The sequence below is a fragment of the Hemiscyllium ocellatum genome, chromosome 4, assembly GCF_020745735.1.
Source record: "Hemiscyllium ocellatum isolate sHemOce1 chromosome 4, sHemOce1.pat.X.cur, whole genome shotgun sequence".
Lineage (NCBI taxonomy): Eukaryota > Metazoa > Chordata > Chondrichthyes > Orectolobiformes > Hemiscylliidae > Hemiscyllium > Hemiscyllium ocellatum.
The window spans coordinates 77365659-77378750 of NC_083404.1; the positions used below are offsets into that span (position 1 = coordinate 77365659).

The 13092-nt window shown below is 42.4% G+C and overlaps 1 protein-coding gene across 1 annotated transcript in view; it reads left to right on the plus strand.

The window, feature by feature from the left end:
* st18 (ST18 C2H2C-type zinc finger transcription factor) overlaps positions 1–13092 on the plus strand; it is a 177493-nt gene that overhangs the window by 101742 nt on the left and 62659 nt on the right. Inside the window, exons 9-10 of the mRNA XM_060824030.1 lie at positions 3925–4040; positions 7708–7770. Coding sequence (XP_060680013.1) covers positions 3925–4040; positions 7708–7770 — 179 coding nt within the window. The remainder of the gene's footprint in view (positions 1–3924; positions 4041–7707; positions 7771–13092) is intronic.

A 13092-nucleotide genomic window follows, 5' to 3' on the forward strand; every position in this document is an offset into this window, starting at 1 on the left:
TATGGTAGACTGCTTGACAAGGTTAGATCACATGGAAGACAGTGAGAACTAGACATTTGGATACAGAACTGGCTCAAGGGAAGAATGATGTTGAGGATCCGGTGTTGGACTGGGGCGGATAAAGTTAAAAATCATACACCAGGTTATAGTCCAACATATTTATTTAGAATAGCTACCTGATGAAGGAGCAGCGCTCCAAAAGCTAGTGCTTTCAAATAAACCTGTTGGACTATAACCTGGTGTTGTGTTATTTTTAACTTCAAAGATAAGAGACAAAGGGTAGTGGTGGAGGGTTGTTTTTCTGTCTGGAGGCCTGTGACCAGTGGTGTGCCACAAGGATTGGTGCTGGGTCCACTGCTTTTCATCATTTATATAAATGATTTGGATGTGAACGTTGGAGATATGATTAGTAAGTTTGCAGATGACACCAAACTTGGAGGTGTAGTGGACAGCGAAGAAGGTTACCAAGAATACAACGAAATCTTGATCAGATGGGCCAGTGGGCCGAGGAGTGGCAGATTGAGTTTAATTTAGATAAATGTGAGGTGCTGAAGTTTGGAAAGGCAAGTCAGGGCAGACTTACACAATTGTTGCTAAGGTCCTGGAGAGTGTTGCTGAACAAATAGACCTTGGAGTGCAGTTTCATAGTTCCTTGAAAGTGGAGTTGCAGATAGACAGGATAGCGAAGAAGGTGTTTGATATCCTTTCCTTTATTGTTCAGAGCACTGAGTATAGGAGTTAGGAGGTCATGTTGAGGCTGTACAGGGTATTAGTTAGATCACTCTTGGAATATTGCATTCAATTCTAGTTTCCCTGCAACAGGAAAGATGTTGTGAAACTTGAAAGTGTTCCGAAAAAATTTACAAGGATGTTGCTAGGTTGGAGGATTTTGAGCAATAAAGGCTGAACAAGCTGGGACTGTTTTCCCTGGAGTGTCAGAGGCTGATGGGTAACCTTAAGTTAATTTATAAAATCATGAAGGGCATAGATTGGGTGAAATAGCCAAGATCTTTTCCCCAGGGTGGAGGAGTCCAAAACTAGAGAGCACAGGTTTAAGGTGAGAGTGGAAAGATTTAAAAGGGAGCTAAGAGGTAACTTTTTTTCACACAAAACATGGTGCACGTATGGAATGAACTATCAGAGAAAGTGGTGGAGGCTGGGACTATTACAACATTTAAAAGGCACCTGGAAGGGTCCATGAATAGGAAATGTTTAGAAGGATATGGCCAAATGCTAGCAAATGGGAGTAAATTAATTTCACATATCTGGTTGGATGAGTTGGATCGAAGGCTATTTTCCATGCTGTACAGTTCTATGACTCTACAACTGCAAAAGATACGAAGAAAAACAGAAGTTGCTACCTGAGATGCAGTACTCCTCCATAACATGTGGGAAACACATTGTTTCATTCCTTTTTTCAAGGTATTGTGCACACGCAGTTATTGTACATATAGCTTCGGACTAAGCTCATCTCAGGAGTTTGGACCTGTCCATTTCAACTTTAGTAATCTATTTTAGTAGCCTGATAAATCATTTTGTAGGCACTTGAAATAAACTCTTTTAAATCTGGGGTCATATTTCTCCCGATTTTTAATTACAATAAAAAAAAGCACAGAAGCATGCCTTTCAGCCCACCAAGCCTGTATCAGTTCCTGTTCTTTATTTAGACCCATTATTTAATGTTCCTGTGTGGTATCTATTCCTGCTTGCCTCATATTCATGTGCCTGTCAAGATATGCCTTAAGCATTGTTAATGTGCCTGCTACCACAACCTCCACTGGCATGTGTTCTGTGTGGAAAGCTTTCACGCACTTCTCCCCTAAACTTTTCCTTTCTCACCTTGAACCTGTGCCCTCTTATACTTGACGTTTGCACTCTGGGAAAAAGCTTCTGACTATCCACCTTATCTATGCCTCTCATAATTTTGTCGACCCCTATCAGGTCACCCCTCAGCCTTTATCTTTCCAGTGAAAACAAACTAAGTTTATCCAACATCTCCTCACAACTAAAACCTCCAGACCAGGTAACATACTGGTAAACCCCTCTCTGCACACTTTCCCAAGGATCCACATCCTTCTGATAGTGGGACAACTGGAACTGCATGCAGTATTCCAAATGTGGCCGAACTAAAGTTTTGTACAGCTATGACATAATCACCAACTTTTATAGTCAGTGCCCTGGCCGATGAAGGCAAGCATGCTCTATGCCTTCTTGACCACCTTATCCACCTGTGTTTCCACTTTCAGGAGTCTGCGGACCTGTATGCACAGATCCCTCTATATGTCAACGTTGCTAAGGGTTCTGCCATTTACTGCATAACTTATGCCTGAATTTGATCTTACAAAATGCATCACCTCATATTTGTCCAGATTAAACTCCATTTGCCATTTCTCTGCCCAAATCTGCAATCTATCAATACCCTGCTGTACCCTTTGACAAGCCTCCTAACTATCTGCAACTCTGCCAAACTTACTAATCAGACCCACCTACATTTTCCTCCAGATTATTTATATATATTAAAAGCAACAAAGGTCCCAGCACTTTGATCCCTGCAGAACATCGCGAGTTATTTATCTCCTTTATGAAAAGCACCCTTCCATACTGCCCTCTGTCTTCTATGACCAAGCCAGTTTTGTATCCATCCAATCATCGCATCCTGGATCTGTACCATGAAGCACCTTATCAAGTGCCTCACTAAGTCCATTTTGACAATATCCACTGCTTTCCCTCATCAATTGTTCTTGTCACCTCCTCAAAAAATGCAAACAAGTTGGTGAGACATGACCTTCCCCTCACAACAAGTCCATTTGCTTCCAAATGTGAATAAATACTGTCTCTCAGAATCTTCTGCAACAGCTTTCCCACCACTGACAGGAGACTCACCGGCCTGTAATTACCTGAAAAAAATGATGTTTCAAGATATTTCAAGAACAGTTGGTTTTTCTTTCTGCCATTCCTCTGTACTGAGCTAACGAGTTTTTTATTTTCCTTATTTTGATTCTACACCTAACTTGATATTGAATTAAGTAATTTATATTCCCTGTCCATTAATGATTGGTCAACCTAACTGGTTAAGGAGATGCCTGTTGGTTACTCTGTTCACACAGATCTGACCTGCCCTGTAGAGGGCACTAGTTCATTTTGAAGTCCCACTTATAGCAACTTGTGCAAACACTAGTGGAGATTAAATGTTCCAGGGAAAGTTTAATGAACACCAGATTTTTTTTTCTGGTTACAGTAAATCCTGGCCAATGTGTTTCTATAATATTGCAATATTTTTTCATAGAATCCCTACAGTGTTTAAACAGGCCATTTGGCTCAACAAGTTCACACCGTTCCTCGAAGAATAATCCACGCAGACCCATTCCCCTACCCCATCACTCTACATGAACCTAATGCACCTAATCTACACATTCCTGAACACTATGGGGCACTTTAGCATGGCCAATTCACCTAACCTACACATCTTTGGATTGTGGGAGGAAACCAGAGCACCCAGAGGAAACCCATGAAGACACGGGAAGAATGCGCAAACCTCACACAGGTAGTCGCCCGAGGCTGGACTCAAACTCGGGTCCCTGGCATTGTGAGTCAGCAGTGCTATCCACTAAATCACCATAATCTTTCCAGTAAACACCTTAGGTATCTCACTTCTGGAACATTAGTGGCAAATTATTTCTTTCAAATATATTAAGGAGTACTTACTAAAGCTTTTGTAAATTTATATTTTATCAACTTTTCATTTTCGAAATTTTTTTTAAAATGATTTAAGCATTTGTTCATGACAGAATTTACATTTGAAATGTACTAATGTGTTTGAGCATAAACTCAATAAAAAAAAACACTTTAAATGTTGGATAATAATTTGTACTGGAAATTCAACTATAGGTGTATTTTGTATTATTTGATTTGTTGTGATTGCAGAAAGAAGACATAGGCCCAGAAGAAGGTATGGAAGAAAGGAGGTACCCTGGTGAGGTGACTGTCGCAAGCTCACAGTCCAAAGTTCTGAGCAAAGATTCAAAGAAAGAGCTCATAACGTGAGTCATGACCTACCTGTGTACAAAGACATGTAGCTATTAATTTAAAAGAATGAACATTACAGGTACAAAAAAGCGATGGGGGTGGATTGATTTTGGGAAGGGTGATATAAAAGGAGTCAAAGCAAATTCAAAGATTTTTTTTGTTTGCATTAATGTCAAATTAATGGGATGGCACAGTGGTTAGCACTACTGCCTTACCGTGCTAGGAATCTGGGTTTGATTTCACCCTGGGTGACTGTCTGTGTGGAGTCCCAGTGTCCCAAATTTCCATTTAGAATCATAGAATCCCTACAGTGTGGAAGCAGACCATTCAACCCATCAGGACCACACTGACCGTCCAAAAACATTCCACCCATACCAACCCTATCCCTATAATCCTGCATTTCCCATGGTTAGTCCACCAACCTAAATATCCCTGGACACAGTGGGCAATTTAGCATAGCTAATCCATTTTAGCTGCATATCTTTGGACTGTGGAAGGAAACCCATGCAGACACAAGGAGAATATGCAAACTCCACACAGACAGTCACCTGAAGATGGAATTGAACCCAAGTGCCTGGCGCTGTGAAGCAGCGATACTAACCACTGAACCACCGTGCTGCTCCTTACTGTTTTCAGTACAGACTGTAATCATGAAATAAACAATAAATAATTGTACATCTTTTAGATTCACAAGTGCTTTATTCTCTAATATTGCTCATTAGATAGGGTCTAGACAGAGAAAGGTGGATAGGTAGCAGTGAACAATCTCAAATAACTATTACCTGGTGCCAAATACTGGTAGAGGAGACAGATATGACAAGGTGCCAGCAGCGGCTAACAGAGCAAATACTGCAGCAGTATGTCAACTCACATATTGCAAATCAAGAATGTTTCAAGATAACTATATTCTATCACTATGCCAATTACTTTATCATTTCCATTTGGCTATACTTCCACATTTATCATAACCCACAGATTACAGTGTTATAATGTTTAAACCTTCAATTTCTCTCAGTGTTTAAATGTTCACATCTCCTCCATGTCCTTTGATGGAGTGAGATGAGTTTTGTTTCTTTCAGTTCTTCATTTAATTAAAGAAACTCGATTGACAGAGATTCCCTTTTCACTTTGATCGTAAAATCATGAATGATTCCGGAACATAAGGAGACCACTGTCATGCTCATCTTGCTTTCTGCAAAAACAAGAGATTCTGCATTATCCATCATCTATTACTGCTTCAGTCGCAATCTCACCTGGAACTCCATGATTCAACTAATGTCGTTATTTTCACAAAAAGTGTCAAATGCGTATTTTTGTTTCAAAATCTCTTAATGACGCCCAGTTCCTTTTCTGTGCTCAAACCATGGATCGAAAAAATGTTTGAAGGAATAAATTCAAAATTTGAAAAGTATCACACATGAAATCATACTTAACCAGTATTACTCCCTAAACAAATCCGTAAAATGTGTTTGTAAAATTTTCCCATGTAACCCTACAGCAGGATTCTTTCATTAATTGAAATTATGTAAAATGCTTTGCTTATACAAGGATAAGTCCCAACCATCATGTATTTAATACAGAAAATTTGACTTGCATTCAGTTCAAATGCTGATTTACACTTATCAATCCATCAGCACAGCGCAACAGGTTTCAAGGCTGGAACATCTACAAGGAAGTCATTCGTTGCTTGGTGTCACATTTCAGATAAAACCGTAAGATGTAGGACCAGGAGTAGACCATTCAGCCCACAGTATGTTCCACCATTCAATGAAATCATGGCTGATCTGATAATCCTCAACTATACCTCACTTCTTTTTACTAATAATTCTTGATTCCCTTACTGATTAAACTCTGTCCATCTCAACTCTAATTATTCATAATGACCCAGCCTCAAATGCTCTCTATGGTAAAGGATTCTACTATCCACTGAGAGAAGACATTTTCATCTCATCTTTTATGGAAAACCCTTTATTCCGAGATTATGTCACCTGGTCCTTGATTATCTAACAAGGGAAAACAACCTCTCCACACCTACCCTGCCAAGTCCCCAAAGAATCCTGCATGTTTCAATAAGGTCACCATTTATTCTCCTAAACTCCAATGAGCACACGTTCAACTTATTCAATCTCTCTTTATTAAGAAAACCTATCCTTTATTAGGATCAACTTCTCTACACTGCCTGCAATACTAGCATAATTTTACTTATGTATGGGGACCAAAGCTGTTCACGGTATTTCAGCTATGATCTGAGTACAGTAGTGCTTTATACAGTTTTAGCAACACTTCCCAGTTTTATACTCTTTTCACTTTGAAATATAGCCAACATTACATGTGTTTGGTATTAGCTGCTGAACTTGAATACTAGCTTTGAATGATTTATGATGAGATCCCCCAAATCTCTCTGTGGTTAGCTTACTGCAATCTTTCTTCATTTGAATAATATTCAGCTCCTCCATTCTTCCTGTCAAAATGCATAACTACACATTTTCCCACATGATTTTACATCTGCCAAGTTTTTACCCACTTGCTTAACCTGTCTATATTCCTGAGTGGATTCTTTGTGCCATGATCGCCACTTGGTTCCCACCTGCTTTTGTGTCATCCAGAAACTTGGCACTCACTTCCCTCATCCAAGTCAATAACATATATTGGAAATAATTGTGGCCCTGGCAATGATTCCTGTGGCACTCAACTAGTTACAGGTTACCATCCAGACTCCCTTTGTTCCAACTTCCATTCTTTTCTTAGTTTGCCCATCCTCAATGAGTTATTGACCCAAGGACCTATCTGCACAGTCAGGTTGGCATAAGTAATCCTATGGTACCATTTGAAGAAAAACAAGGGAAATCCTGGTTAATGCTAAACTCGCCACCAAAATTGTCATAGGATGAACGGATTGAGTATTATCTCACTCCAGTTTGTCGGACCTTACTCTTTGGAAATTAACTGCTGTATTTCCCTACAACAGTGATTTCATTTTAAGTGCACTCCTTGGGCTGCAGATCATTTTACAACATACTGAGACTATGGAAAGTGCCCTGATGAATAGACATCTTTATTTATCTATTTATTTTGAAATGAGTACTTTCTAATTTCCAAAAGTAATTATTGTGAAGAAACCGCTGGAAACTATTGTTCGAATCTTGAGCTTCTTCTGTATGTAGGAACCCTCCTGATTTACAGATTTGCTTTCCCCCTTTCTACAAAAACTCTGTGTGATAAGTGGTTACAAATGATTTCCTTTAGAATGTTAACAAAATATCAATTATTCAGACTTTAGAGTTATCATTAAATGCAAAACCAAAATATTAAATCATAGTACAAATTCTTAGTAGTGAAATTGTATCTTAACCACCTTCCTGGAATATTTAGGCATGGATATTTTTGATGGAAATAATTTCAGTAAATCCTCTGTATCTGTGAAATCACGAATCACAAATTCACCAATACGTACCAAAAAATAAGTAACAACGGAAATTAACATCCACAGGCAAAAATCATGTATCTGTGATATTTTTAATCATTTTAACCTATTTTAACTTACAGATTTCATCATTTGCAGGGTTCTCGGGAACAGACCCCTCACACATATGGAGTAATGATTGTATATTCTTGAATGCCTGGAGATATTTTGTCTTATGCTGTCAATTTGATCATTTTTTTTGTAATGTTGTTTCCTAGTTGCCCAACCCCAGGATGTGACGGTAGTGGCCACGTAACTGGAAATTATGCATCCCACCGCAGGTATGTGAAAGCATCCCAGCATCCCAAAGAAACATTAATTTCTTGAAACATAAACCATGAATATTTTAGTAGTGTTTATTGCAATGGGCTGCTACATTAGTCTGCTTACTTTTTCATTTTTGAGTGAGATTCAATAAGCTCACTCTGCCATCACCAGAATGTCTTTTGTCTTTTCTTATGCAATCCTTTACTCTTCATCTGGTTCTCGTCTCATGGAGTCATGTGGTAGGAGGGGTGGAAATGCTCGCTTGCTGCTGCAGCCTTCATGCTGCTGGCTTCATTTTTAAAACGCTACAAGGTAGAAAGTCACACTGTGCTCCTGCACTATTATCCTAAAGGAAATAACCCAGAAAGGCAAGTTAGCTCCACGGTTCATCTGCAGAGGGTTGGAAGTGCTGATGGATGAGATGGTAAAAAGGATGGCAGTGCCTATCCTTGCTGACTGGTAAAACAGGCCCTGCCACCAAACTCAGTGTGCCTGGAGAAAGCCAGTTGTCCATGGCAGTGCTGTTTTTCCAGAAAGAAGGTCACTGATCCTCTGCACACCTCATGCGATAAGTGACGCCATCTTCTCTCTACTACCTCTGCACTTCCTACTCACTGGGGAGTTACCACCTGACCAACTTCTGTATCATCAATAGTAGTTTTCCCATAGCTTTCCAAGCACAAGCATGACCCTAACCTTGCCATAGCTGGTCATTTTAACACAACATCCTGCCCACTTATCTGTCCTTGGTATGCTGCAACGCTCCTGTGAATCACAGTCCAAACTGGGGGAACAACATCTCATCATCAGGCAAGGCACCTTACAACCTTCTGAACTTAATCTTGAGTTCAATAGCTTCAAATTGTAAACCCACTTCGGTATAGTGGCTAGGGTGGCATTGTAGCTGAATGGTTAGCACTGCTGCCTCACAGCTCCAGGGACCCGTGTTTGATTCTAGCCTCAGGCGATTATCTGTATAGAGTTTGCACATTCTCCCCATGTCTGCGTGGGTTTGCTCCGGGTTTCTCCCACAGTCCAAAGATGTGCAGGTTAGGTGAATTTAAGTTAGGTGCAGTGGTCAGTGGAAATGTAGAGCAATAGGATAGGTGAACCGGTCTGGGTGAGTTACTCTTCAGAGGATTGATGTGGACTTGTTGGGTCTTATGGCCTGTTTCCACACTGTAGGGATTCTAAATAAAAAATCCCTTCCCTTTCTTTTAGTTTTACTTGTTACATTCTGTGTCACCATGTCCTCTTTCCCCTTCCCCTAATCCGGAGGGATTACCCATTCTTTCCAGTCTGGCAGTTAGACACTCCATTGTTCTGTCATTCTCACATTCTGATCACTTAACCTGAACTATCAACATTCTTCCTCTAGCACTCCACTTTCCCACTCCCCCAACTATTGCATAAATGCTGCCCCCTCCACACTACTTCAGCTCTGATGAACAGTCTAGATTCAATAAATTAGCTTTCTTTCTTTCCATGGATGCTGCCTTGCCCACTCTGATCTCCAGCAGTACAGATTCCAGCATCTGCAGTAATTAGTTTTCCCATCAACTTGTTTCATATTGGATTCTTGCTTTTTCATCTCATTTTTGGAAATATTGTCTCACAACTGGAATGAGAGAATTAAAGCCAGCTTAAGACAGGGAGAGTGTAGGCATCTAGTTCCTCACCCCATATAAGGAAAAGATGTTGGAATTTACCAAAGAAAAGCACGACCACTCGTGAAGGAAGACCAAGACTTCCAAGGCCAGGTAACCCAGTAAAGCTCATTGTGCTGTGCTGTCCTGCTTTCCCATTATCACCAATGTTAAGCCATTCTGAGATTGTATCACTCTTACTCAACTAATGTTGTCTCTTCTCTTATGTAGCCATTAGAGAGCCCCTAAGAGGTCAGCTGTGGAAATCCTCAACTCTGCTCATCTCAACTTTCCTCAACTCTGAGGAAGAAGCCTGTGAATCCTAAGAGGATGCACAAGCAAGGCTTTCATGTGTATCTTCCACCAATTCCCTGACTTTCACTTCAGTGGATACACTATCTAAATTAGACTTAGTGAGCACATAACAACATAAGTATGCAGTTAGTCAAGGAAGAAATGTTCCAGGTTTCTGACACTTAGAGCATTGCTGGAAACCAAGTACATGCTCTGTCCTAGGCAGAAGATGATTCCATGGACTCAACCACTCATCAAAATGCACAGATTGGCAGAGAAACACCAGACATGTTTGTGACAGGTAGTCAGCAAACTAGACACAAGGATGGAGGAGTCCACCAGTGTTATCAGTTCTGCACTAGCTCCGGTGTGCTTCTGTCTGGTTGCCTCCATGGATAGCTTGGTGACAGTCACGGAGATCCAGGTCCAACTCTGTGTCAATCAGCTGTGTCTACAGACTTGCACATTATTACTGTAGCTATTAGTGATCAGCATTACTGGTCAGGTGAATGTGAGACAATGGAGCCTGACCTTATTGCAGGAGTCTGTTCAACACAAGGAAATGGTGTGGTGTCAGAAAGCACCCATTGAGAAGAGGAGCCATGTACAGGACCAAGCTGAGGAGAGTGAGCCTGCAAATAGGCAGGATACTCTTGACAAACCTGTGCTCTCTTAGCCCAAATAACCCAGGAAATGAAGGGCCCAGCATTCCCACGAGGAGGTTGAACAGTTCATCCACTTTACTAACACCTTCCACCCCAACCTCGAATTTACCTGGACCGTCTCCTCCCTCCCCTTCCTAGACCTCTCCATTTCTATCTCGGGCAACTGACTCAACACAAACATTTACTACTCCCACAGCTACCTAGACTACACCTCCTCCCCCCTTGCCCCCTGTAAAAACGCCAAGCCATATTCCCAATTCCTTCGCCTCCGCCGCATCTGCTCCCAGGAGCACCAATTCCACTACCGAACAACCCAAATGGCCTCCTTCTTCAAAGACTGCAATTTCCCCTTCGAAGTGGTCGACGATGCTCTCCACCGCTTCTCCTCCACTTCCTGCACCTCCGCCCTTGAACCCCGCCCCTCCAATCGCCACCAGGACAGAACCCCACTGGTCCTCACCTTCCACCCCACCAATCTCCGGATACATTGTATCATCCTCCGTCATTTCCGCCAACTCAAAACAGACCTCACCACTAGAGATATATTTCCCTCCCCTCCCCTATCAGTGTTCTGGAGAGACCACTCCCTCCGCAACTCCCTCGTCAGGTGCACACCCCCCATCAACCCAACCTCCACTCCCGGCACCCTCCCCTGCAACTGCAAGAAGTGCAAAACTTGCGCCCACACCTACCCCCTCACCTCCCTCCCAGGCCCCAATGGATCCTTCCATATCCGTCACAAATTCACCTGCACCTCCACACACATCATTTACTGTATCCGCTGCACCCGATGTGGTCTCCTGTACATTGGGGAGACAGGCTGCATACTTGCGGAATGTTTCAGGGTTCACTTCTGGGACACCCGCACCAACCAACCGAACCGCCCCGTGGCTGAACACTTTAACTCCCCCTCCCACTCCGCCAAGGACATGCAGGTCCTTAGCCTCCTCCATCGCCAGACCCTGGCCACACGACGCCTGGAGGAAGAGTGCCTCATCTTCAGCCTAGGAACTCTCCAACTACATGGGAAGAATGTAGATTTCTCCAGCTTCCTCATTACCCCTCCCCCCACCTTATCTCAGTCCCAACTCCTGGATTCAGCACCGCCCTCTTGACCTACAATCTTCTTCCCGATCTCTCCGCCCCCACCCCCTCTCCGGCCTATCACCCTCACCCTCACCTCCTTCCACCTATTGTATTCCCAGCGCCCCCCCCACCTTTTATCTCAGCCTGCTTGGCACACTAGCCTCATTCCTGAAGAAGAGCTTATGCCCGAAACGTCGATTATCCTGCTCCATGGATGCGGCCTGGCCTGCTGCGCTTTTCCAGCACCACACTTTTCAACTCTGGTCTCCAGCATCTGCAGTCCTTACTTTCTCCCAGTCTTCCAGACCAGTTGGGTCAAATACAGAATAGGGTCCTTTCAAACCAGCTGCAGATGTTGGGTTTGCTCTTGGAGAGAGTGTTCAAGAAGAGATAGGAAAAACTTACTGAACGAACATAAGTGAAGCTCATTGCAATGTTTCTTCCACTTTTTAAAATTATATATGAACTTGCACATTTAATTTGACTGTTTTAGTGAAATCTTCACTGTCAGATCTGGTGAAGTTGTACCCATTTGTAAAATGAGCAGCTTCTTCAGACATTCCAAGGATGAAAAAATTGTCTGGCCAAGCATTTATCATTTCGCACAAGCAACTGACTCCTTGACTGCAGATGGCCTCACACATCAGGAGCCCTTGAAATGTGATATTGATGACTGTCGAGGGAGTGTGGTATTCTCACTAATGTAGGACCCCTTTGCTGGTCTGTGCTGCAAAGTCCAGTGTGACTGGTCCAGGCATCGCCACATTGGCCCCAGTGAAACCATGTGCAGCATTGTACCATTGTACTGAGAGTTGTCAGAGAACTTGATAAAGGTATCATCAACCATGTTTGAAGAAGGCAATCCTAATCTCCCAGCAGTCCAAGGCACGAGAATTTTGTAAGGAGGCAGAAACCTATGTGTTCCCTAATGTTTAAGTATCATAGCAGTTCCCAGGATATTTAGCACAGACCTTCAAATTCTGATATCACTGGCCTCAGGTAAGGTGAAAATAGATGAGATGGAAGTTTTTTTTGTTGATGAACTCGGCAAGTTGCTGAAAGGTCACTGTCAAAACGATCTATGCAATGCTCTGTACCAGTGGGAACAAAGTACCATTTTGAGAATCTCATGTGTGTGCGTGCGAATGCACATGCATGTGAGTGTATCCGTGCCACCAGTTTAGGAAGGTTCTGGCTGCTAGGGACTTGCTTCTCCATCATGTCTCAGAGGGAGTGTCGGTATCACTGCCTTCATAAAGGTAGTCTAATCTCTGGGCAACAGTGCCACATAGGACACTTTCACAGGTGGACAGAGCTCATTATCCCTTTCATTTCAGGGCTGCTGCACATTGAGGCTACCTCTTCTGACCAAAATTGGTAGGATCAAGTTTGGTTCAATTCCTGAGGTTGAGACCTCAGGTGGGACTGTGACCAGGGCTAGTCCAGGATCCTGGTCTGGATTGGAAACTGGGGTTGGTGCTGGATCAGGACCAGGAATTTAGATTGTATCTGGGTCAATGACTAGTCCAGGATCTTGATTCGGATTCAGGTGAGGGTCCACTTCTCCAGTTCTCTTAAACACACATGGATTTGGTGGCAGTTACTTTGGACTCCATAAACCTTTAACTGATTTACATGATACCAC